The following is a 23,280-nucleotide window of genomic DNA, read 5'->3' on the forward strand; positions in this document are numbered from 1 at the left end:
CTGTTATTCTCCCGATTGTTATAGCCAATCCGTTCCAAAATTGAATACCCCGATTTCGTTGATCAGTCAAAGTATAATCACGTACCATTACAGTTCAGAGTTTCATCCCACGTCCTTTCAAGGTCCTTCCCATTCATACACAGGGCGAGCAGACATCAAGAAGAGACAAGCGGAACCGCCTTTGTCCCACCTTGTACCTTTTGTTATTTTTTCATATCGATTTGCACAAAGTGATCACAACCTGATCAGTCCAACTCGATCGCAAAGAGCATTTTGAGAGAGAGGGAGACAAACCCTAGGTCAAGTTGGACAAGCCTTGGCCAGAGAAAGAGGCGGACCTCTCTTAGCCTAGCCCAAGAGATCAAGACAAGACTCTTTAAAGGCGGCGATTTGATCAACCTTCACATCCTCAACTTCCTTTCCCCAGTCCCTGTCTTCCCAACGCTTAGTTAAACTCCACATTGGCCTAGTGAGGACATACTAGTGGGAAGCACAACGATCGAAGACTCATTACAGAAGTCACATGTCATGAACACGGTGAGGGCTACGAACACGACGAGACACAGGACACGGTCACGTAATGGATGCATCACTTGTCGTACTCGGCATATCAAGTGCGACGAGACCAAGCCCGTGTGCTTTAACTGTCAAAGGTCCAACAGAAACTGTGTCCATGGTCAACGCTATACCTTCAAAAACTACACTGCAGAGAGGGGGCCAGTACCCAGGACTACGAGAAACTTTGAGACCCTTGAGTTCATTGATCACAGCTATACAGTGCATAGAATCTACGGGTTCAACAAGTTCCACAACTACAGCTCATGGCTGAGGCACCATACACAAGAAGAGCTGGAGAGGAGCAACAAGAGTTTTGATACACCCACTGAGCAGTTAGTGGATGTTGCTAGCATCATGAGAACATTGGCCAAGGTATCCAGGCTGAGCTCAGAACAGGAGATGTTTATTCATGAAGATTCGTTGGCACAGGACTTACCAAGAGAACAAGATAATGATCCGCCAGTTCATGAAGATAACGCTATAACGACTGAGTTGTTCATAGAACTTATCGACTCTTTACCAAATTTCCACGCTAGGGATTTTGATGCTAATTTTGGCAAGTTTATCGATGCATTGTGTCGATGTATCAAAACCCACGAGATTGATCTATTCACAGCGTCAAATGCACAAAAGACAAGGATTTCCAAGTTCATCCAGGAAGTGTTTAACATTGAGACCTGGAGCGATTCACCTTCTTCGTTGAAGAAGTTTGAGCAACTGCAAAGTTATGGAATACTTATGAATCTGTATGAGTTGATGCTCGTGGGACTTTGCGATGCGATCTTGACTGGACATGAGAACATGTTTCGAAGCAATGATCAGGACAATTTCCTCTCAAATGAAATACTCCATATGAACCTGTTTGACGATTTGAGCTATTTCCTCGTGGCCTCGTCCATGAACCTGCTCTGTCTCAACAATCTCTTGCATCGTGTTGCATCTAATGGTTCAGGAACCAGCACAGAGGTACAGGAGAAGCTTACTGGGATCATCTGGGACATTAAGAGGCTCGAGAATAACCAGTTCGTGCTGAACTTTTGTCCCCAATGGCATATGAACAAGCTACAGTTTGGTAGCTTGAAGATGAGAAGGGTTTCCATCTATTATAACTACTCGATTTGGTACCTGCTGATGATGTTCTCCTTGACGGCGGAGCAGAGGGAAATACTGTTCCAGCCTAGTCCATTACAACAGTTTTGGCATAGCTATGTTGACATTGATGTAGGCAGATGTCTGGACCTGTGTAAGGACGGAGTTGATCTCAGAGATGATCCATTTATGAGCTTTCTACTACATCCTCCTCATTGAGACTCTAGCACTACTACTACTCATGCACTCGGACAATATATACTATATCACGATTTAATTAATCACACTGCTAAATAGCCATTTTCGTGATATCCAACAAAGATCTTTGCGTCTTCGGTGAGCTTACCACAGTAGAGCTGGACATCGTCCACTAGCATGTTGAGTGTCTGTGCGATGAATTGCACAGGGACTCCCTCGGGCATTGAAGGAGTGTGTTCCGTGATACACTCCAAGATCCTATCAGAGATACTTAGATTCGAGCCTGTGGTCTTGTTATCGTCGTCACCGACAAATAACGCCTCCTTCTGCTTAGTAGCACTTCCATCACTGCCCAGTTTGCCGTTGGCTCTGAGATAAACGTCAATGGCACTCAGCTGATGGTAGATCACCTGGTTGAAATCGTCAACCTTGGTGAACGTGGCATGTTGAACGTTCTTCTTGCCTTGGAAATCCTTTAGGGAGCCCGTGACGAAAAAGTACTTCCCAACTTCAAGGTCCTTGTGTTCGTCAGGCGAGGAATCGTTGATCCATGCTCTGATTTCAATCGCACCTGTACCGTCTTCCAATTGCACCACGAGATTCGACGTGTTGTCTGTTATATTACGCACAATACCACAGAACGACACCAAGTTCAGCTCGATGTTATGGACAATGAACTCGCCATCTTGCACCTGTGGCGTGGACTCGTTCAGCATCTTGATGGTCACCGGGGTCAGGCTCGAGCGGGTCTGCGTACGCTGTTGCGATGAGCCCTGGTTGGTTCCGTTGTTGTTGTCAAACCCACCAGAGTTGAAGTCATTGCCGAAATCGTTGTTGTAGCCCCCGTACGGTTGGTAAGTGGTCATCGTGTGTGTGTTTGCTGGGTGGTTTATAGGGATCAAACAGGGTGTTCAGCCATGAGCTGGAGATCTAAACAAGGTGGCGTTGGTGGTGGTGGGCTTTCTACTTTTCGCGTTTGTCTGTTTGCGCGCGTGAGCGACGCGTCCGGAGGAGAGAGGGTGGGTCACGTGGATATGAGTTCCAGATCACGTGACCATACTTTCCTCTCTCTTTCTCTGGACTGAAATACCACCGCGACAAGGAGCACCAGTCGAGGTGCACTCCATCCAGGCCAACGACACTTGCTTTATAGGCCCAGCACGCCCAGCACGATAAAACCCACACACCCTGGCCGTGGCCGCTGATGCTCGACGCTGATTGGCCGGCTGTTTCGAAAAAAAAGCGACAACTAAAAAAATGGCATTATGCGGCGCGTACCGATGACTCAAGATAAGACATTTTCGACGCTGGGACAAGGATCGGTGAGATAAAGCCACGGGCAATTCGAACGAAGGACAACACAGCAGGGAAAGAAGCGCGTAGAGAAGGCCCAATTGACCCCCAATTCCAGTATTCAGAGCACCGATTGATGCTATGAACCTCTAGCTGTGTCCCCACCGTACGCAATTCTCTTTTAGTGCTCTGCTGAACATCGAAGGACTCACCGAAAAAGGTGGGGGGTTTTGTCTCGCTCTGTCCAAAGTTGAAAATCCCCCTGGCAACGCTGGGTGGTCTCGAGGGAAAAATTTGTCTCCACGGACACATCGAAAATTTTATAAAGACTCATCCCTACTTTTCTTCCTTTCTTCTTCCTCTTCCTCTTCTTCTTCTCCTGAACCAATTGAACTGTGAACAGTTAAAAGAGAGAAAAAATGTCAAAGGGAAAGGTTTGTCTTGCTTACTCCGGTGGTCTCGATACCTCTGTGATTCTTGCGTGGTTGCTTGAACAGGGCTACGAGGTTATTGCCTTTATGGCCAACATCGGTCAGGAGGAGGACTTTGAGGCCGCCAGAGCTAAGGCCTTGGCCATTGGTGCCTCCAAGTACGTTCTTGTCGACGTTAGAAAGCAGTTTGTCGAGGACGTGCTGTTCCCAGCCATTGAGGTGAATGCCATTTACGAGAACGTCTATCTCCTGGGTACCTCGCTCGCAAGACCTGTCATTGCGCAGGCACAGATCCAGGTTGCTGAGCAGGAGGGATGTTTTGCCGTTTCTCACGGTTGTACCGGTAAGGGTAACGACCAGGTGAGATTCGAGCTGTCTTTCTATGCGTTGAAGCCGGACGTTGTTGTCATTGCTCCATGGAGAGACCCAGCTTTCTTTGAGAGATTTGCCGGTAGAAAGGATCTCTTGGACTATGCCTCCGAGAAGAACATCCCTGTGGCACAGACAAAGGCCAAGCCATGGTCCACTGACGAGAACATGTGTCATATCTCCTTTGAGGCTGGTATCTTGGAGGACCCAGACACGACACCTCCAAAGGACATGTGGAAGTTGACCGTTGATCCAACCGACGCTCCAGACGTCCCAGAGGACTTCACCGTGTTCTTCGAGAAGGGTAAGCCAGTCAAGCTGAGCTACACAGACGACGGTGCTGCTAAGGAGGTCACTGACCCAGTTGAGCTCTTCCTCGTTGCCAACAAGCTTGCAAGAAGAAACGGTGTTGGTCGTATCGATATTGTTGAGAACAGATTCATCGGTATCAAGTCCCGTGGTTGTTACGAGACACCAGGTTTCACCATCTTGAGATCTGCCCACATCGACTTGGAAGGTTTGACCTTGGACCGTGAGGTTCGTGCCATCAGAGACACGTTCGTCACTCCTTCCTACTCCAAGATCCTCTACAACGGGTTGTACTTCACACCAGAAGGTGAGTACGTCAGATCCATGATCGAGCCTTCTCAAACCACAGTCAACGGACAGGTCAGAGCAAGACTTTACAAGGGCTCATTGCAAATCCTCGGTAGATCCTCCTCCACTGAGAAGCTGTACGATGCTACCGAATCCTCCATGGATGAGTTGACCGGATTCCAACCTCAAGAGGCTTCCGGATTCATCGCTGTGCAAGCCATCAGAATCAAGAAGTACGGTGAGGCCAAGAGAGAGAAGAACGACCCAATCACTTTGTAAGAGGACGGTTCCTTATATAGCTCACTCTTTCCCCATAATTTCTCTTTATAATATATATAAATAAGAATTTGATTTCCTTATCTCTCTTTAGCCTGATGTTGGCAGCTTCACGTTCAAAACATGGCTGAATGTGTCAACAATGGTCTTTCTCTTCTTTTCTGGGTCAGTGACGCCCTTGAGCTCATCCAGGAACTCATCTGAAGCATCGATAACTGTCAAGTTGATACCCAAACCAGCAGTCTATATCTCCTTTACGTTCTTGGCCTCGACCTTTCTAAAAACATCGTTATCAGCCAAGATGGCGTGGATACGGTCACCAATAGCCTCAGCCGTCAATTTGGCAGTAACAGTGGAGTCGACACAACCAGAGACAGCACCGATAACCTCGGTGTCAGGATCAACGAGGGCTCTCAGTCTGTTAATCTCGGTATCGGTGAGGTTCTCCATGGACCAGTTTGCCTGGCCTCAGAGACATGAACGGCACAGCTTCTCAACATGGATTTACCCTTCTCAAGGTGAGTAACCTCCGGATAGCATGGGATGCCGTAAATATGCTTAGCCTCGTTGGCGATACCACAGTATGGGGACTCATCAGATGTAGCATTAACCTTGAGACGCTCAGGCGAACAGTAGAGCTCATCACAGTGGGATATCGAGCCCTTTGAATGCTCAACGTCCTTGAACAGAGTCGTGTTCTCTTCTCTCACCTCTACTAACTCCAGTACTGTTGACCCAGGCAGTTTCACGCATACCGTAACAGATATCTCAGAGTGGGACTCTGAGGTTGAAGACAGCCTTGTCGTCGTATGGTGCACCTGGAGCATATATGGAGAAAGCAGCACCAAAGAGAGCACCAGAGAGAGAGAGAGAGAGAGAGAGAGAGAGAGAGAGAGAGAGAGAGAGAGTAACAGCCTTTGGCTTCCAGTCTAATTCAGCGATCCATTGGCCACATGAAAGCATCTCAACATAAGCGTTGAACTCATGCAAGCGACGAGTGAGCCAACATGAGTGCTGAGAACCAAAGTCGAAGGCCAAGATGGGCTAAAAGACACTGGAAACTGCTTCAACTGACGACATCTAACAACATCTAACAACATCCTACTTAGTGGTTAGATGTTGTCATTTCTTGTAGCTGAATTGAGGAAGCTTTGTCAGAGGCATCGGACAGAACCCTTCCCTTGGTGTCGCTCTCCACGATGCCCTTAAGTCATCATGTTGCAGACCAGAGATTGCTTCATTGTATGGAATAACCACTTTCTCCCTTTTAACTCGGGTCCACACAGCTATGACAGATAGAGTGTGTGATTGGATTATACCTGGGAACGTTTCCTGTCTTCGTTTATGGAGAACGGCTCGTAGAGCACACTGCCTGGTGATGGTGATGTTTTGTTTTATGTCATCTAGTCCAGCGGGCCCAGGGCACATGTGTGGAACGCATTGAACAATGCGCTCGTCCATGAGGTATTGTAGAATTGTGATTCATATATATATATATATATATGCATAGTACACACACAATTCCATATTCTGTATATCGATAATAACAGTCTTCCAGATTCCACGGTGGCTGGTATTCACCAGGTAGACGTATATCCAGATGCAAAGCTGAATAGAGACAGAGAACAAATAAACACTCATTCAAATATGCTCGTGGATTCTGGTGAACGACTTTGAGTACTCCAGCTCGCCATGGTTATTAGGCGTGATGAGAACCTTGATCTCCGAGTCCTTATGATCACGGAGGTATTCGAATCCACACTCGATACCATTCTTCAAGGAAACAACTGTGGTGATGAAGCGTCTTGCCCTCTCATCATCGATATCACCACGAGCAAAGCAATCCAGCACACCTTCGAAATCTTCTCTTGTGTAGCACATCGAACCCATGAGCTTTTTCTCGTGTTTAGTGACATCCATTGGCCAGAATCTGATTGGGTTCTTACCCCAGATAGCAATGTTGACAACTGTACCGTTGGATGCAGCTGCATGAATGGCAGTTTGCAATGTCACTTCCAGTCCAGAACAGTCAAAGGTATAGTCAAACCCGTGTCCAGTTGGGGATAACTTACGCAATTCAGCAACCGGGTTACCGTTGACAGATGTTGGATCAAAACCAATAGCACCCAGCTTTTCAGCGTTCTCCCTTCTAATCTTTGAAGGCTCGGAGCACACAACGTGCGAGGCCTTAAAACCAAAGAGACACAGAATCGTTGAAAGTCCGATGGCTCCACCACCAATGATGAGCGCAGTGGAACCTTCTTTGAATCCGGAGATTCTCACAGCATGGTAAGAGACCGCTAGGGGTTGTGCTAGCGCAGCAATCTCTAATGGGATACTTTTTGGAACAACAACAGCATGACGAGCAGCAGTGACAAATTTATCAGCCAATCCACCGTTCTGTGCACCTAGTCCGGTAAGAGACATGTTCTTACAGATGTTTGTGAGGCCCTTTTCACATTCATCACAGTCCTCGTCGGCCGTGAGCTCAGAGTGGTAAAAGCGATCTTTATCTGCACAGTGTGTGCTTGGGTCAATCACGACATGGTCACCAACTTTGACATCCGAAACGTTATCACCAACCTCCATAACAGTACCGGCAATCTCATGACCCATACAGAGAGGTGGCTTGAGTCCCGTTAATGGGTCGCTACCACCAGCATGCTTGAAAAAGTTGGGTGGGTCAGCAGTAACCTCTTTCAAATCTGTACCGCAAATACCACAGTACGAGACATCGACAAGCACCTCATCTGGGTGCTCAATTCTCGGTTCTGGTACGTTCTGTTCATAACGTAGATCGTTTGGTCCATAGTAAACTATTCCTTGCATCGTAGTTGTACTGTGATGACTTCTATTGTTCTGGTGAGAAGCCTGGAGATTGGTTTTGAAACCAAGGTGATCACGGGGTGGATGATCTTTATAAACTGCACTCCCAATAACTTCCGCAACTTTTGGCTGCTGCAAATCGTTCGAAATTGATGCAGGATGGTAGTTAAAACTCTCTCCCTCTAGACTTGGATCTTATTTTTACTTGTACGTTAATAACAATGACTGGTTGAGAAAGTTGTACATTGAGGGAATAACAGCCACCTCATGATTGTACAGCAATGTATACGGACAGCTTGATCTGTAGTGCTTCAGTACAGTGAAGGCGATTCTGATCTCCGCTAACGATCTCGTAAATCTCGAATCATCGCTACCTTCGTGATCAACTTGCGCTGTACGGCACGTCGGGTACTGACTATGTGCCAGTTCCGTCCGTTAACAAAATGGTGATTTCGTATATGCGGTAGCAATTCAGTGTATGGTGAGGCTATGTCAGAATGATACCAATCTAAATTTCGCCAAGTATGGAGTCTTTCTTGGGAATCCCTCTTTATATTTGCCAGTCTAGTCAACACAAATACGACGTTGATGGATCATCTTGACTGACTATCGTCATCAGATCTTGGAGTTTGACATTGGAGTATCGAACAGTTCCGAAATGGTTTGGCGGTGTAGTCGTTGGGCATGAGTTCTCTTCAACTTCCTGTTCCGTTCCTGTATGACATGCATCAATCATTCTATTTTTGTGTTGTTGAAGACGATAATAAGCCATATTTTGTTGGTAAATCATTATAGCAGTGGTCAGGTAGAGTTCTTCAGCAAGATTATCCAGGAAATGTACTGGATTCTATTCATCCGTTCTTCGTTGAAAGACGTAGCAGTAACATTGAGATAGTGAATTTGTTGGTGCTGTTGGCTCAATATTGGCAAATTTAACAATAGTCTCCTCTCTGGTTAATTCCATCTCTGTAATTTCATGTTGAACAATTTCTCTAGCGGGATATAACTGCTGTGTAGAACGATCGTTTTGAGATGGAAATTCACCAATTTTGCTAATGTAATCCTCAAGTATATTATATTCCTCGTCGCTTAGAAGAACATCTCGAAGCAATTCAAGGTGACCATTTGTAGCTGAGCCTAGATCTAGCGTATAAGCCTCAGCAAACTTCTCTTGACCATTTCCTGAGCTATCATACCATCAACTCTGTGGAATAAACGTCTGTTGATGGTTATTAAATAAGCTTCACCTCTCGAATCACCAGTAAAGCTAGAATCCAAGGATAATAGCGAAAGAGCTGTATTGATTATTCGTGAATAATTCACCGAGACTGGATCCAATAATATATCCTTCATGTACTATGGATGTTCTCTGAATGCCTCACCGACCAAGACTTTGTCCCTGTCACAACAAAAAGATGGCAATTCAGCATTGATAACAAGTGTTTGACAATAATCGCTACACTTTTCATGACCACCTGGATTTCACTCCATGTTCTGTGGCCTCTCAGGTCTCCGCTGTTGTTGTTCATAAACTGGATCATCATTCTCATTAAAACCGTTGGTGTCATCCTCAATGATGTGTTCAAAGTCGGGATCATGATCAAAGCTCTATCAAATCCAATTTCTTCCAATTCTCTTTCTGCTACGCGTATTGCATTTCTTCCAATTCTCTTTCTGCTACGCGTATTGCATTTCTTCCAATTCTCTTTCTGCTACGCGTATTGCATTTCTTCCTTTGCCTCTTATTCTATCAGCTATAGTTCCATTATCAAGCTCAGGTTCAGGTTCAGGTCATGGCGGCCGTTGTGGTACATCTGTGATCTCTGCATGGGTATTCTGTGAGATAACTTGAAGGTTTCTTGTTCCGTATCTTGTTCTCACAGCAGCTTAGTTAGTCTGTCTCAACAATAACTGTGCCTTCTTGTTGTGTCGTGCCTCCATTCGTTTGAAGTTGCCGCTGTGGTTCTGGATTAGCCGCGGATGTTTCTTCACCAAGTTCAGGACATCGTTGGAAGGTTCCAATGAGAGTCCTTTGGAGTTTCTTTTGTTGTTCTCCAGCCTTTCTTCTTTACTTGCTTAATCCTTTGTTTATGGCCACTGTTTGGCGATGTTTTCAACGTTGTGTATAAAGCTGTATTTGTTTTGTGTCATTTTTGTGTTGATAAGAATCCGAAATGTAAACAATGCCTATTAAAATTGGAAACATCCTTACATTTTTACGATTGCTAGGGCAACGAAGAACCAGAACTAGATAGCAAACACAGCATCCTACGGCTATCTGCAAGAACCACCAGTCCAATCGAATTCAGATTTTGTCTATAGGACAATGGAAATTAGTGCGATTGTCTAATCGAGCTAGATCTCCCTTTGATTGTTTTGTTGTTCAGATGTAAGCACATTTATGTATTCTTTTTTATTATACCATACAAACTATGAGTTGTGGTATCTCAGGCTGTATTGAAGGTTACATGCTCATACTTTGCAGACCTCTTAGTAAAAGTGTTACCTACGGCTCTGCTTACTTTGGGTGCATCTGGGGACCGGTTTGCTATTTCTATTACTATCATTCAAATACTTCTCCCATTGCGTGTGGGAGCAATGCGTTGATGCGATTCGTGCAACTTCCTCTTTAGGTAATTGCCCTATTCGGACATTTCCCAAACTCGCGAAAATCAACCCCGGCAAACCTGGTAGACCCACGCAAGGACGCTGGTAGGCAGGCGCACACAGCGACTCCCTCACCAAAAATTGCGCTCACAACTTTTCACAGTCAGCGGACAACGCTCCAGTGAGAGAGCTTCGGGCCAGGACTAAAGGAGCCTAGAAGGATTGGAAGTGATGCCAGAGAGAGGACCGGATCTATGGTTAGAGACCATCAAGAAGTGCGAGCACCTTCCTGAGGCCGACATGAAGCTGCTCTGTGAGATGGTTAAGGAGCTGTTGATGGAGGAGTCCAACATTCAGCCCGTGCAGAGCCCAGTGACGGTGTGTGGTGACATACACGGCCAGTTCCACGACCTGCTGGAGCTGTTCAGAACCAGTGGTGGGCTGCCGGACTCTGTCAACTACGTGTTTTTGGGAGACTACGTTGATAGGGGCTACTTCTCCCTGGAGACGTTTACGCTGCTGATGTGCCTGAAGGTGAAGTACCCATCCAGACTGACCCTTGTGAGAGGAAACCACGAGTCCAGACAGATCACACAGGTGTATGGGTTCTACGAGGAGTGCTTGACAAAGTATGGCTCCACCACCGTGTGGAAGTACTGCTGCCAGGTGTTTGACTTTTTGACACTGGCTGCCATCATTGATGGCCGTATTCTATGTGTCCATGGCGGGCTATCACCAGAGATTCGCATGCTTGACCAAATCCGTGTTCTTTCCAGAGCACAGGAGGTTCCACACGAAGGTGGCTTCTGCGACTTGGTCTGGAGTGATCCTGACGAGGTTGAAACATGGCAAGTGAGTCCTCGTGGTGCCGGTTGGTTGTTTGGCTCACGAGTTGCGCGTGAGTTCAACCACGTGAACAACTTACAGCTCATTGCCAGGGCCCACCAGCTCGTCATGGAAGGCTTCAAGTACCACTTCAAGGAGAAGGACGTCGTGACCGTGTGGAGTGCGCCAAACTACTGCTATAGATGCGGTAATGTTGCGAGTGTGATGAAAGTTGATGACGATTTAGAACCAAAATTCAAGATCTTTAGTGCAGTCCCAGACGATACAGAGAAGGCTGCTCCGCAGAAGACTCAGAGAAGTGAATACTTTTTATGATTATCATGACATGACATGTTCTGTTTTATGTTTTTTTCGTTTCAATCCTTGTTGTTCTTTCCCTTTTTAATACTCCGTTTAATTATCCATGCCATATCTATTACACGGGCTGTATAATAGCTCTTCCTTAACATCACTCAGTAGTCCATCCATTTCTCATTGCCGTTGATGCCATACTTTGAGGTGTAGTTGGCATAGACCGACGGGAAGGGGTTTGATTTGGAGAGGATAACCAATCTGGAGCTGGCAACAACGTTACCTTTCACCATATCGTTTTCAATCAACGAGCAGCACACGTTTTGGACGAATGCCAGGTCCATTGGCTCATTCAACGTTTGGTATAATGCCTGGTTACCAAAAGTGCTAGACTGCTCAGCTGAAGTCCTCAAAGATTTGGCAAAGGCGACTTGTAGTTTGGCATATGGCAACCGATTGACATCGCAAGTCTGGAACACCTTCAAGGCCAAGTTTCTGAAGAGCAGAATCCTCGACCTCTGTGACAACAACACCAAGAGACCTCTTGCTTTGAAGTAGTGCTGGTTCAAGAACAAATGTCTTTGGAACTCGAATTGATTGCCGTTGATGGAATGGATCACCAGAGGTCCATACATGGCTTGTAGCTCTGGGAATCTCATCAGCACCTGCTTGCTGGGATTCTTCCCAATAAGCATGGACACGGGAACCAGGTATCTGAGGATCCGAATCAGATTGGTGGATCCCTTGAGACAGTGTCTAAATGACCAGCTCAGGTGGTGATGAGCCTTAGACAGCTGGTTCTTGATGATGTAATATCGGGCAAGGATATACCGATATTGAACCTGCTGAGACATGGGGAACCTCTGAAACTTTAGCTCCAGCAGATTGACGTTGGCAAAGATGTTGGCACACAGCAACGGGTTGCCAATCGTGAAGTACACCGAGTTCAGGTGGTTGACTATGAATATGATCAGCTCTTTCTTGCGCGGGCTTCCCTTTAGCGCACGCAGGTGGTTGAACACCCTCGACAGCACTGTCGATACAAACACCAGTCGCTTGTTCTTCTTGCCATCCAGCCGGTTGAGCACCAGGTCCACTCTCTTCACCATTGGAATGATGTGTCCAACAGTCTCCTGGAACAGCGGACATAAAGATTCACCATACTGCGAGTTCATGAACGCCATCGACAGCGCATTGAAGAAGGACAGGTACAGGTCATGTGACTGCAGTATCGACCAAGGATCAACGTCCTTACACAGCAATAGATAGCTCACGACCAGCGGCTCGAACGATGACCAGTCATCGTTCAAGTGGTACTGCTCAACATGAGATTTGATCTGGGAGGCATCTACCGAGCGTAGGCTCGACTGCACAGAGGCAATCTGGTATGAATGACTCCGTAGGTCCACGGAGAGCAAGTCACATAGCACCTTGGGGTCATTGGTCCTTAAATTCGACAGCAAAGCGTCCATTGTTGTTGGCTCTCTTGCGCTCCCTTGGGCTCTCTGTCCGTCCGTCTGCCTGTCTGCCTGTGCGTGGGAGGAGGTTGGAAGGGCCAGCAACGGCAGAAAAAATTTCAGTGGGCAGAGGGCCCTCCGAGCCCGTGAAGAGCTGCTGTGACGCAGTACGACGAGGACGAGATTCAGCCTGAGGAAGGACGATAACAGGCCAATTGAACCGTGGAGCACCCCAGGAAATGGACGCTGAGTCAGTACCATCACCAGGAGAGCAGTCTAGGCCGTCTGGGGCGGACCGCTGTGGTCTGAGCCCGGCGAATGGTGTGTGTAATGGTGCCCAGGCAACGGCATCAGCTGGACATAATGGCAAGGGCCCAAGGGCCGCACAGGCCAGGAAGCAGGGGGACAAGACGAAGGTGAAGACACAGGAGAAGAGGAAGAGGACGAAGAAGAAGAAGAAGGCCCCGCCCACGACCAGCGTCAAGCTTGTGGTTCGGCTGCTGCCACCGGAACTCGAGCCTGAAGAGTTCTGGAACAAGGTGAAGATCAACAGACAGCAAACAGATGGATGCTATTACATGAAGGGGAAGCTGTTCCCCACCAAGCCGTACAAGAACGTGCTCTACTCGAGAGCGTATGTGTCGTTCAAGACTGCTGAGTACGCCAATGCGTTTGTTCACTCGCTTAAGGGGTTGAAGTTCCAGGATGGTGAGGATGATGCTGGGCCGATGGTGATGAAGAGCCTCTTCAACAAGATGCCGCAGGATGCTCGCAGGGAGAAGTCCTTTGAAGCGATGCCGGAGTATCTCAAGTTCTTGCAGTACCAGCGAGGTGAGCTCGAGAAGCTGGACCTGTTTGCTAAGGATAAGCCTAAGCCCAAGGCCAAGGATAAGAAGCAGGCGCAGAAGAGGGCTAAGGGCAAGGCGGCAAGGGGCAAGGGCGAGAAAGGCGGCAAGGACGGCCAGTCGAAGCTGGACACTGCGAAGCTGGGCCCTGCGAAGCTAGAAGCTCCCACCAAGGCTGTGAATCCAAAGAAGAAGCCCAATAGGAAGGGAAAGGCGGCTGACAAGAGAGAGCCTGCTGTGAAGGAGCGGAAGGACGGTGAGAAGCCAAAGCCTCAGAGCACCGGTGATAAACCGAAGCCTAAGCCTAAGCCGAAGAGCGCTGGGAAGACCACCACGAAGAAGACTGCAAAGGCCGCTGGCAAGACCGCTGGCAAGGCCGCTGGTGATGGTGATGTGACCTCCAATGCCTTAAAAAGTAAACAAAAGCGTCCAAGGAAGAATCCACAAACAAAGAACATGACGGACTCGCCACAGACACCGAAGATTTCAATACTGAAGCGTGAGTGAGTGTCCTTTCTACGCGGAAGAAGACGGTGATGACGGTGATGACGGTGATGACGGGCGGAGGATCACATCTGAGGCTTATGGGCTCTGTTGAGCGATGGTTGTTGGCGATGCCAGGCTGCTCAGTTGGCCTGGAGGGCGGCTTCAGCAGGCTTTGCGACCCCAAGGTGTTGGCACTGGTGTTCAGACTCATCTTGGATGACGAGTTCGAGCTGGCGGGCGGCGAGGGGGACACTGCGATCTCTGTAGTGGATAGGCTGGTTGAGTACTTCCACATTGCCGAGGTGAAGAGATTTGACGAGTTGAGCAGGTTGAGATTGCTGCTCGACGTGGAGCGGTTAACGCAGGGTGACTCTAGACAGCTCTACATACTATGTATTCTCGTTGTACGGATCGGTGTCTTTGGCTTGAAGTCGTCTCTCTGTGCTTCAGCGGTGTCGATATTGAACCAGGAGGACCGGCTGGAGTTGGAGCGGGCGATCTATGGCGATGCCGCTGGTGATGTCCACGTGGAGAACTCCATCTTGGTTAAGGAGTTGAGGCGGATGGACTCAGAGCTCCAGCAGAGCAATGGCAGGGCACAGGCGCTCGAGAAGGAGTTGTGTCGATTGCAGAGGCTCAACAGCTCCATGGAGCAGCATTTGAGGCTGGTTGATGACGCCAACGGCGCGTTACAACTACACAGGGATGAAATAGAGAGGCTAAAGATTACAAATAAACGGTACAAAGATTCTATTCTCCAGTGGGAGCGAGATTTCGCCCAGTTGCAACGGTACAACCCACCTTCTCCCACGAGAAGAGTTCGAATAGCTCATCATGACCATCAGCTCCACAATCCACAGCAGCAGCAGGAGCTTGTGTACTTGCAATGGCAGTACAACACCTTGACACAGTGGATATCCAAGTTGATATAGGCTATAAACCACACATAATAAAGCAGAAAGAAAGGCCCTGTTCGTAGCTCTTAGAAGATAGCGTCCAAAGTACAACAGATACACATCGCCGCGAGACACGCCATGCAACAGTCAGACGAGTTATCCCTCTGCGGTTGCTGCTGAACGTACACAGGCTGTTGCTGCTGCTGATAGTAGCCCTGCTGCTGTGGAGGGCCCTGCTGGTAGTAGCCCTGTTGTCCTCCGTACTGTGGTGGACCTTGCTGCTGGTAGTAGCCATGCTGGCCCTGCTGGCCCTGGTACGCCTGCTGCGGATAGTCGTTGAATCCACGCTGGCCCTGGCCTGTGTTACTGTTGCCGTTGTTGAAGTTCGGTGGAGGCCCTGAAGGGGCCGAGTAGTTCTGTGGTGGTGCACCAGCTGGGGCCTGGTAGTTCTATACAGAGACACATCCCGTTAGTAAGAGCCGTACACCTAACCTCGGGGGAGGATCAAGGCCAACATGGCGATATCCAACATGGCGATATCCACCGTGGCGAGGGCGTAGAAGCAAGCATACGTACATTGCTGCCGGAGTAGTACTTCTCTGCTGACATTGCTCGGAGGCGCTGGCTAGGCAGGTGTTCTTTGTTGTTGATGATGGTGCCGGCTCCAGTACGAAGGGAAGGGGTTTTCACCGCCTTTTTTGTGTGTGGAAGGCAACTGTGCTGAGGAGATGGTGGGGTGTGTGTCCCGTAGTGTGGTTTGTAATATGTTACGTAAGATACTTGGTATGCTTACATAAGCATGATTATTTCAGAATCATCGCAGGATTATGTTGTGGCTATATAATATAATGATTATAACGATATAGTGCTATACCGGTTAGAACTCATCCTCGCTATCCTGAAAGAACAGGGTGAAGACGATAATCGACGTGTAGATCAGTAGGCCGCCGCTGGTGCTCATTATGGTTGCAGGCAGAACGACGAGTCTGGTGTGGTATAGCACCAGTGGCAGTGCGATGCCACTGGCCACTAAGAAGGCGGTGATGAACTTTGCAAAGTCGTTTGTATTGCTTTCATCAGGGCCAGAGGTGTTAGTAATTGTAAGCAGAACAGGGATACAATGTTGGAGACCACTCACCTTGAAGAGTCACTCATGAAGTCATCAAATTCGGAGCGTGTGAACAGGGTGTTCGGCAAAGGTGCCAGCAGAAAGATACCAACTATATGGGGGTGTTGTTAGTGATGCTCTTCGATTCAAGGGACAGCGCAGCTAGGACACGACCCGATTCTCCACTCACCAACATAGAGAGGATACCAATTGGACCACAGAGCACACGACAGGATGATCAGCAGGAACCCAGCCGCAAGAAACCCGGAGAGGAATATTATCTTGGTCAAAGGGGTGACTTTCATCGTGATGGCGTATACGTTATGTGATATGGTCTGAAACAGAGGGCAGATTCAATTGAATTTATAAAAACAGCCCACAGGTGATAACAAACAGATGAGTCAGCACGGATGCACTCGGACTTGAGATTGATCAATGGTTGTTTGGGAAGTTTCGATGTGTAAACGTGTGTTTTTGGCTACAGAAAGTGGAAAATGAGCAAAAAGTACCCCGTTATACCTGTGTTGCGCGTACCAACAACTACAAAGCATTGGAATCTACACTGATGTTGATGATATTTGAGTAATGTTTGTACATCTTTTCTCGCTTGTTTTGTCTTAGATGAGCTTATAGCGATCTCTTCAGCTCGTTTATGTCAATGTCCTTCCATCTGATCACACTTTTGGCTCTGCCCTTAACCAGTTTGAAAGTTCCTGGGAACTTCACAGGTAACCTCATCACCAAATCGTTGGCCTCCTGTTCGCTTATCGCGTACTGAATGCCAAAGGTGGCGATGACCTTGTCTTTCAGTTCATCTACAGCGTGCGGTCTGTCGTTGCGTAGCGTGGCAATAAGGTCCAGTACACGGCCCAATTTGGAATCCAGGTATCTTGTATACTTCACCTCTGGAGGTATGGAGTTGGCATTCCTCAGGGATTCCTTCATTCTGATACGATCCAATAATGACATTCCCTTTAGATCTGCCGTGACGGGGATAGAGGATCTCTGCAGTGGCTCTTGTCTCTTTCTCTTCCTGTTGAAGCCCTCTGCAGAGCGAGCATCTGTCGTTGATGACAACTTTGATTTTGGCAGGATAGGTATGGATTGATCATCTGGGTGTAACTCACACCAACGGCCAAGTCTCTTGTTGAACTCGTCCTGTCTTTTCGAGAGATCAACAAGCGATAGCTGTTGCTTTGTCTTGTCAACATCAATAACTATATCGTTACCGTCATCGAGTTTCAAAGTCAAGAATCCATCCCATATATAGCACACTCGCAAGAGGTCGCTCATCGTAACAGATATTCCACTTAATGTGTGTACTTGTCTGACGAGGTCAACTAGTGGTATATCGGCAAATCGTTTTGCAACGTTGATATGTAACACATTATCAAACGATGCAAAGATTTTCTGTAAATCTTTGACATATTGTAAGAAGTTGTTGTGGGAGTCATTGGATATGGCTTGCAGTTCATCCTCCAGTGATTTCAATAACTCAGGATAAAATTGAGCACCGATTGCCCTATGTTGCAGTATATCGTTTGAAATGACAATCTGGTCAATTCTTTTATTAGCCATTGATATCGTTTGGTGCCTGTGTACACCGGATCTTAGCTGTTTCCTGGAGTCACGTCTCTTAACCAGCTCTTCTCTCATATTCCAAGGCCTTAACACATAATCCAACGGATAGTTACACTCGAACTGAATGTCTACTCCATCTGATGCTAAAGGGCCTGAAATAGTTGAGACACACACGCCCTCCGTTAAGAATTCCAAAGTTTGTCCAACTTGTACGAAGATTGCATTCGATAGGGGCCGTTTTACTTCAAGCCATTCGCCGTAGGTGGTTTGTACTCTAAAAGGCGACTTGATCGAGCTGAGCCTTAAAAGGTTGGTGGCATCGTTGGCTCCGGTGAATCTTGTGTCCATTAGCTTGATCTCTTGGAATTGGTGGCCCCTGGTCGTTGAATATTTGGAAGATCTTATCGATAGTGACTCCAGGATACTATCCATTAGCATATTTGACACCAGATCAAAGCATTGGAATGAGTCTCCTATAGACTTGGACATATAAGGAAGACCTGGTGGGAACTTATTGACCTCTAAGGCTCTGAAAGTGACAGACCGTTGCGACTGATCCTTATAAGATCCCAAGAATGTATTATCCATGGGGATACCATCACACTGATCAGTGTTGAACATCTCTTTGGCCTGTTCTCTCAAAAGCGTGAAGACATCATCGTCAACGTCCTTGTCTATGCCAGTCAGGTAGAAGTAGCCCTGCTCCACTATGGCGTTGACCAATTGTTCCTGGAACAGCTCTCGATCAGACGACAGCAGCGAATACTCAACAATTGGAACGGACATTGGCTATAACCGCCTGTAAATAGCGCATCGGAAGAGATAACTCCAACGCAGCACTCAAGGTGTAGGCCTAGTAAAGTGTATACACCACCCGGACACCACATCACCCAGACACCACATACACGACCACGCACAAGGTGTTACCCTACTTAGTGCCCCCCCCCCACCACGCCGCCCACAGAAAACACACAGCGGCAAATGAAGCGGGCGAAAAACGTCTCGAAGATTCCACGAAGAGTGAAAAATTTCCCCAACGCCGACCGGTCATCGGAGACAGAAAAAAAAACCACAAAAACCACAAAAATGGGCGAAAAAGTTGATCATGTTTTCCCTTTCTTTCCATTTCCTTCCATCTCCTTCTGCTAATTGGAAAGAATTATAAATAAGGAAAGCACACATTAGCACTCCTCTTTTGTTGCCTCTTTATAGTTCCACTTACAAATTAGATACAATAATGCTTGCTAACAGATTTGCACGCACTTCTTTGCGTAATGTGAGTTGTCTTTGCTTTGTATGGGTTTGTTGTCCATTTTGCGTTGATGGAATTTATGGGGTTTGTTGATGATTTTCAGTCGGGGGTTTGTGGGCGGCAAATCTTCAACTCGAGGACGGCGGCAGCGGCGGCAGCGTCAACAGCAAGCGGCGGCTAACTTATAAGATGGACACAACCTGTGGTGTATATGAGCCAGTGTACTAACAATGCTTACAGACTCGCTTGCCAACTTTGTCCCGTTTCAACTCGAACGGTAAAGTGCAAGGCCAAGTGATTGGTATCGATTTGGGTACCACGAACTCCGCTGTTGCCATCATGGAGGGTAAGGTTCCAAAGATCATTGAGAACGCTGAGGGTTCCAGAACCACCCCATCCGTGGTTGCCTTCACAAAGGAGGGCGAGAGACTCGTTGGTATTCCAGCCAAGCGTCAGGCCGTTGTCAACCCAGAGAACACTTTGTTTGCCACAAAGCGTTTGATTGGTCGTCGTTGGGAAGACGCTGAGGTTCAAAGAGATATCAAGCAAGTGCCATACAAGATTGTCAAGCACTCTAACGGTGATGCTTGGTTGGAGGCTCGTGGCCAAACCTACTCCCCAGCTCAAATTGGTGGTTTCGTCCTCAACAAGATGAAGGAGACCGCTGAGGCCTACCTCGGTAAGTCCATCAAGAACGCTGTTGTTACAGTGCCAGCTTACTTCAACGATTCCCAAAGACAAGCCACCAAGGATGCCGGCCAAATTGTCGGTTTGAACGTGTTGCGTGTCGTTAACGAGCCAACCGCTGCCGCTTTGGCTTACGGTTTGGAGAAGACCGAGACCAAGGTTGTTGCTGTCTTTGATTTGGGTGGTGGTACCTTCGATATCTCCATCTTGGATATCGACAATGGTGTCTTTGAGGTCAAGTCCACAAACGGTGACACCCACTTGGGTGGTGAGGATTTCGATATTGTCCTTGTTAGAGACATTGTTGAACAGTTCAAGAAGGAGAACGGTATTGACTTGGAGAATGACCGTATGGCCATCCAAAGAATCAGAGAGGCTGCTGAGAAGGCTAAGATTGAATTGTCTTCCACTGTCTCCACCGAGATTAACTTGCCATTTATCACTGCCGACGCTTCCGGTCCAAAGCACATTAACACAAAGATCTCTAGAGCTCAATTCGAGACCCTTGTTGATCCATTGATCAAGAAGACTGTCGACCCAGTTAAGAAGGCTTTGAAGGATGCCGGTTTGTCCACCTCTGACATTGGTGAGGTTATCCTTGTTGGTGGTATGACCAGAATGCCAAAGGTTGTTGAGACCGTCAAGTCCCTCTTCAACAAGGAGCCATCTAAGGCTGTCAACCCAGATGAGGCTGTTGCCATTGGTGCTGCTATCCAAGGTGCTGTCTTGGCTGGTGAAGTTACCGATGTCTTGTTACTTGATGTTACCCCATTGTCCCTCGGTATCGAGACCTTGGGTGGTGTCTTCACCAGATTGATCCCAAGAAACACCACTATCCCAACAAAGAAGTCCCAAATCTTCTCCACTGCTGCTGAAGGTCAAACCTCCGTTGAGATTAGAGTATTCCAAGGTGAGCGTGAATTGGTCCGTGACAACAAGTTGATTGGTAACTTCACCTTGTCTGGTATCCCACCAGCTCCAAAGGGTGTTCCACAAATCGAGGTCACCTTCGACATCGACGCTGATGGTATCATCAACGTCTCTGCTAGAGACAAAGCCTCTAACAAGGATGCTTCTATCACCGTTGCTGGTTCTTCTGGTTTGTCCGATGCTGAAATCGAGAAGATGGTTAACGATGCTGAGAAGTATGCTGAACAAGATAAGGCTAGAAGAGAGGCTGTTGAGAACGCCAACAAGGCTGACCAGACCATCAACGACACTGAGAAGTCTCTCAAGGAGTTTGAGGAAAAGATTGACAAGGAGAAGGCTGGTGAGGTTCAAAAGCAAATTGACTCTTTGAAGGAGTTGGTTGCTCGTGCCCAAGCTGGTGAGGAGGTCAACGCTGAGGAGTTGAAGACCAAGACCGAGGAGTTGAGAGCTGCTTCCTTGAAGTTGTTCGAGGACTTGTACAAGAACAGCTCCAACGAGGCTAAGCCAGAGGACAAGTAAATGTCATTCTGATGTTTTTCCTAATGCTTGTTTTATGACTTTATGAGTTACTCAACACACGTTGTTCTCTTTTTAAACTAACCTCTGTTTATGTGTTTAGTTTCCACCGCTTTTGTTTGCTTCTTTCCTCTCCGATTCTTTTGTTCTTCTTCAACACACCTTCTGTTTTTTAACATCACACTCCTTCCAATTTGGTGATCGGGCTTGGCGATGTTTCTGTACATAGATGAAGGAATCCTTTTGCATAAGCACATACAAAAGATACAAAGAACAGGGAGAGAGAAGGATCGATACAAAATATTTGATTGTTTACTAAATTTACTTCTGTAGCACACAACTAGGCGTAATCGCCTGGCACTGGGTACTCCGAGGCCCAGGCTGCAACTTCCTGGGCCAGTTGCTTCACCTCTGCAGACTCGTCAGCAAGCTGTTTGAAGTTTGCCAACAGCGATCTAGCGTCTTCACCTTGGGCTTTGCTCTTCAAGTCCAACGCAATTGCCACTGCTCTGTCGATGTACTCGGTAACCTGGTCGAACTCCTTGTTGTCGAACCCACGGGTGGTCATTGCCGGGGTACCAACTCTCAGCCCAGAAGGGAACAGCGCAGACTTGTCACCTGGGATGGTGTTCTTGTTGGCAGCGATGTTGATTCTCTCCAACACGGCTTCCAGTCTAGCACCGTCAATGCTCTTTGATCTCAGGTCGATCAGGATGAGGTGGGTGTCAGTACCACCAGAGACGAGGTCGAAGCCCTTCTGCTGCAGAGCATTGGCAAAGTACGCAGCGTTCTCAACAACCTTCTGCTGGTACTCCTTGTACTCTGGAGTCTGGGTCTGTTTCAATGCCACGGCAAGAGCAGAGATGGTGTGGTTGTGAGGACCACCCTGGTGTGCTGGGAATACGGAGAAGTTGATCTTCTTCTCAAGGTCGTACAGCACCTCCTTGCCTTTCTTGGTGACTTTTCTGACACCCTTTCTGAAGAAGATCATGGCACCTCTTGGTCCTCTGAGGGACTTGTGGGTGGTTGTGGTGACGATGTCAGAGTATGGGAATGGCGAGTCAGTGACACCGGCAGAAACCAAGCCAGAGATGTGGGCCATGTCGGAGAGCAAGTACGCACCAACCTTGTCGGCAATCTTCTTCATTCTCTGGTAGTCAATGGTTCTTGAGTAGGCAGAGGCACCAGCCACGATGATCTTTGGTCTGAACAGCTCTGCGGTCTTCTCCAAGGTGTCGTAGTCAATGACACCGGTGGCCTCGTCCAATCTGTAAGGCATGGTTTGGAAGTACTTTGAGATGTAGGAGATCTTGGTAGATGGAGTTTGGTAACCGTGGGACAAGTGGCCACCGTGAGGCAAGTCCAGTCCCATCAGTCTGTCACCAACGTTCAGCACAGCAGAGTAGGCGTACAGGTTGGCTGGAGCACCGGAGAGAGGTTGGACGTTGACACCCCACTGTTCTGGGTCCAAGCCGAATGCCTCAAGGGCTCTTTTCTGGCAGAGGGACTCAGCCTTGTCGATGAACTCGTTACCACCGTAGTAACGCTCACCTGGATAACCTTCGGAGTACTTGTTTTGCATCTCAGAGCCCAACAGATCCATCACGGCCTTCGAGGTGAAGTTCTCTGATGGGATCAGAGTGATTGAGGACTTTTGACGGTTACGCTCCTCAGCGAGGATCTGAGACATCTCTGGATCAATTTCTTTCACGCTCTTGGAGAGCAGCTCCTGAGATTTGGCGGAGATTGCATAGCTTCTCTACAGATATGGGAGGAGGATGCGTTAGTTTCTCTTCGTAGATGGATAGAGCGATGAGGATGTTGAACATACGATGAGGGTGCTTGAGGCTCTTTGAGCGAGCGCAACTGAACGCAATTGAGTACGAATCATCTCGAAAGTTCTGTAGGACCGTGTGGGACGCTTCGAGATACACTGAGCAGACTGTGAGCGAGGCAAGACGTTGCCAGAAAGAATTCCCTTTTATATGTTTTCTCAAAGGTGGAAAATTTTTGGTTGACTGGACAATTTCATCGGAATTTGTATAGGGAACGAAAAGTCGGAATTAACCGGAGTCATGGTCCACTTGTCCGGAGTCAATTCCGCCACCGGAGTCAACACCCCCGAGTCATAGAAAAAGTGG

At 47.7% G+C, this 23,280-nt stretch overlaps 16 protein-coding genes across 16 annotated transcripts; 7 read left to right on the forward strand and 9 right to left on the reverse strand.

Moving 5' to 3' along the window:
- Window positions 1-528: 528 nt before the first annotated feature.
- CYBJADRAFT_172724 (Zn(II)2Cys6 transcription factor domain-containing protein) lies at window positions 529-1,866 on the forward strand (the record flags this gene model as incomplete). The annotated part of the gene is made up of 1 exon (XM_020216384.1): window positions 529-1,866. The coding sequence occupies one exon, from the start codon at window positions 529-531 to the stop codon at window positions 1,864-1,866; it is 1,338 nt and encodes a 445-aa protein (XP_020071000.1).
- A 62-nt stretch (window positions 1,867-1,928) lies between these two features.
- RFA2 (Rfa2p) lies at window positions 1,929-2,711 on the reverse strand (the record flags this gene model as incomplete). Its single annotated transcript, XM_020213669.1, has 1 exon — window positions 1,929-2,711. The coding sequence occupies one exon, from the start codon at window positions 2,709-2,711 to the stop codon at window positions 1,929-1,931; it is 783 nt and encodes a 260-aa protein (XP_020071001.1).
- An 846-nt stretch (window positions 2,712-3,557) lies between these two features.
- ARG1 (argininosuccinate synthase) lies at window positions 3,558-4,814 on the forward strand (the record flags this gene model as incomplete). Its single annotated transcript, XM_020212665.1, has 1 exon — window positions 3,558-4,814. One exon carries the CDS (start codon window positions 3,558-3,560, stop codon window positions 4,812-4,814), a length of 1,257 nt encoding a protein of 418 aa, XP_020071002.1.
- An 87-nt stretch (window positions 4,815-4,901) lies between these two features.
- Window positions 4,902-5,638, reverse strand: CYBJADRAFT_162154 (uncharacterized protein; the record flags this gene model as incomplete). The annotated part of the gene is made up of 3 exons (XM_020213670.1): window positions 4,902-5,054; window positions 5,085-5,278; window positions 5,320-5,638. 3 exons carry the CDS (start codon window positions 5,636-5,638, stop codon window positions 4,902-4,904), a joined length of 666 nt encoding a protein of 221 aa, XP_020071003.1.
- An 814-nt stretch (window positions 5,639-6,452) lies between these two features.
- On the reverse strand, window positions 6,453-7,640 carry CYBJADRAFT_162155 (2,3-butanediol dehydrogenase; the record flags this gene model as incomplete). Its single annotated transcript, XM_020213671.1, has 1 exon — window positions 6,453-7,640. The coding sequence occupies one exon, from the start codon at window positions 7,638-7,640 to the stop codon at window positions 6,453-6,455; it is 1,188 nt and encodes a 395-aa protein (XP_020071004.1).
- A 264-nt stretch (window positions 7,641-7,904) lies between these two features.
- CYBJADRAFT_167367 (uncharacterized protein) lies at window positions 7,905-8,644 on the reverse strand. Its single transcript, XM_020214874.1, has one exon. The coding sequence runs from the start codon at window positions 8,407-8,409 to the stop codon at window positions 8,206-8,208; it is 204 nt and encodes a 67-aa protein (XP_020071005.1). The 5' UTR covers window positions 8,410-8,644; the 3' UTR covers window positions 7,905-8,205.
- Window positions 8,645-8,759: 115 nt separating this feature from the next.
- Window positions 8,760-9,557, forward strand: CYBJADRAFT_80850 (uncharacterized protein). The gene has a single exon (XM_020217949.1). It carries the CDS (start codon window positions 9,000-9,002, stop codon window positions 9,477-9,479), a length of 480 nt encoding a protein of 159 aa, XP_020071006.1. The 5' UTR covers window positions 8,760-8,999; the 3' UTR covers window positions 9,480-9,557.
- Window positions 9,558-10,158: 601 nt separating this feature from the next.
- Window positions 10,159-11,527, forward strand: SIT4 (type 2A-related serine/threonine-protein phosphatase SIT4). The gene has a single exon (XM_020214875.1). It carries the CDS (start codon window positions 10,476-10,478, stop codon window positions 11,403-11,405), a length of 930 nt encoding a protein of 309 aa, XP_020071007.1. The 5' UTR covers window positions 10,159-10,475; the 3' UTR covers window positions 11,406-11,527.
- Window positions 11,528-11,542: 15 nt separating this feature from the next.
- On the reverse strand, window positions 11,543-12,853 carry THP1 (Thp1p; the record flags this gene model as incomplete). Its single annotated transcript, XM_020212637.1, has 1 exon — window positions 11,543-12,853. One exon carries the CDS (start codon window positions 12,851-12,853, stop codon window positions 11,543-11,545), a length of 1,311 nt encoding a protein of 436 aa, XP_020071008.1.
- A 224-nt stretch (window positions 12,854-13,077) lies between these two features.
- On the forward strand, window positions 13,078-14,190 carry UPF3 (Upf3p; the record flags this gene model as incomplete). The annotated part of the gene is made up of 1 exon (XM_020216385.1): window positions 13,078-14,190. One exon carries the CDS (start codon window positions 13,078-13,080, stop codon window positions 14,188-14,190), a length of 1,113 nt encoding a protein of 370 aa, XP_020071009.1.
- A 107-nt stretch (window positions 14,191-14,297) lies between these two features.
- CYBJADRAFT_172732 (uncharacterized protein) lies at window positions 14,298-15,101 on the forward strand (the record flags this gene model as incomplete). Its single annotated transcript, XM_020216386.1, has 1 exon — window positions 14,298-15,101. The coding sequence occupies one exon, from the start codon at window positions 14,298-14,300 to the stop codon at window positions 15,099-15,101; it is 804 nt and encodes a 267-aa protein (XP_020071010.1).
- A 50-nt stretch (window positions 15,102-15,151) lies between these two features.
- Window positions 15,152-15,674, reverse strand: CYBJADRAFT_172733 (uncharacterized protein; the record flags this gene model as incomplete). Its single annotated transcript, XM_020216387.1, has 2 exons — window positions 15,152-15,514; window positions 15,642-15,674. 2 exons carry the CDS (start codon window positions 15,672-15,674, stop codon window positions 15,152-15,154), a joined length of 396 nt encoding a protein of 131 aa, XP_020071011.1.
- A 268-nt stretch (window positions 15,675-15,942) lies between these two features.
- VPS55 (Vps55p) lies at window positions 15,943-16,478 on the reverse strand (the record flags this gene model as incomplete). The annotated part of the gene is made up of 3 exons (XM_020217501.1): window positions 15,943-16,135; window positions 16,204-16,285; window positions 16,364-16,478. The coding sequence occupies 3 exons, from the start codon at window positions 16,476-16,478 to the stop codon at window positions 15,943-15,945; spliced, it is 390 nt and encodes a 129-aa protein (XP_020071012.1).
- A 251-nt stretch (window positions 16,479-16,729) lies between these two features.
- TAH11 (Tah11p) lies at window positions 16,730-18,709 on the reverse strand. The gene has a single exon (XM_020214876.1). The coding sequence runs from the start codon at window positions 18,538-18,540 to the stop codon at window positions 16,801-16,803; it is 1,740 nt and encodes a 579-aa protein (XP_020071013.1). The 5' UTR covers window positions 18,541-18,709; the 3' UTR covers window positions 16,730-16,800.
- Window positions 18,710-18,973: 264 nt separating this feature from the next.
- SSC1 (Hsp70 family ATPase SSC1) lies at window positions 18,974-21,142 on the forward strand (the record flags this gene model as incomplete). Its single annotated transcript, XM_020217126.1, has 2 exons — window positions 18,974-19,030; window positions 19,247-21,142. The coding sequence occupies exons 1-2, from the start codon at window positions 18,992-18,994 to the stop codon at window positions 21,140-21,142; spliced, it is 1,935 nt and encodes a 644-aa protein (XP_020071014.1). The 5' UTR covers window positions 18,974-18,991.
- Window positions 21,143-21,283: 141 nt separating this feature from the next.
- On the reverse strand, window positions 21,284-23,203 carry SHM1 (glycine hydroxymethyltransferase SHM1). Its single transcript, XM_020217950.1, has 3 exons — window positions 22,971-23,203; window positions 21,365-22,898; window positions 21,284-21,310 (listed from the first exon to the last, which is right to left on the reverse strand). Exons 1-2 carry the CDS (start codon window positions 23,028-23,030, stop codon window positions 21,480-21,482), a joined length of 1,479 nt encoding a protein of 492 aa, XP_020071015.1. The 5' UTR covers window positions 23,031-23,203; the 3' UTR covers window positions 21,284-21,310; window positions 21,365-21,479.
- Between the last annotated feature and the right edge of the window lie 77 nt (window positions 23,204-23,280).

This window comes from Cyberlindnera jadinii, assembly GCF_001661405.1.
Source record: "Cyberlindnera jadinii NRRL Y-1542 unplaced genomic scaffold CYBJAscaffold_5, whole genome shotgun sequence".
Lineage (NCBI taxonomy): Eukaryota > Fungi > Ascomycota > Saccharomycetes > Phaffomycetales > Wickerhamomycetaceae > Williopsis > Williopsis jadinii.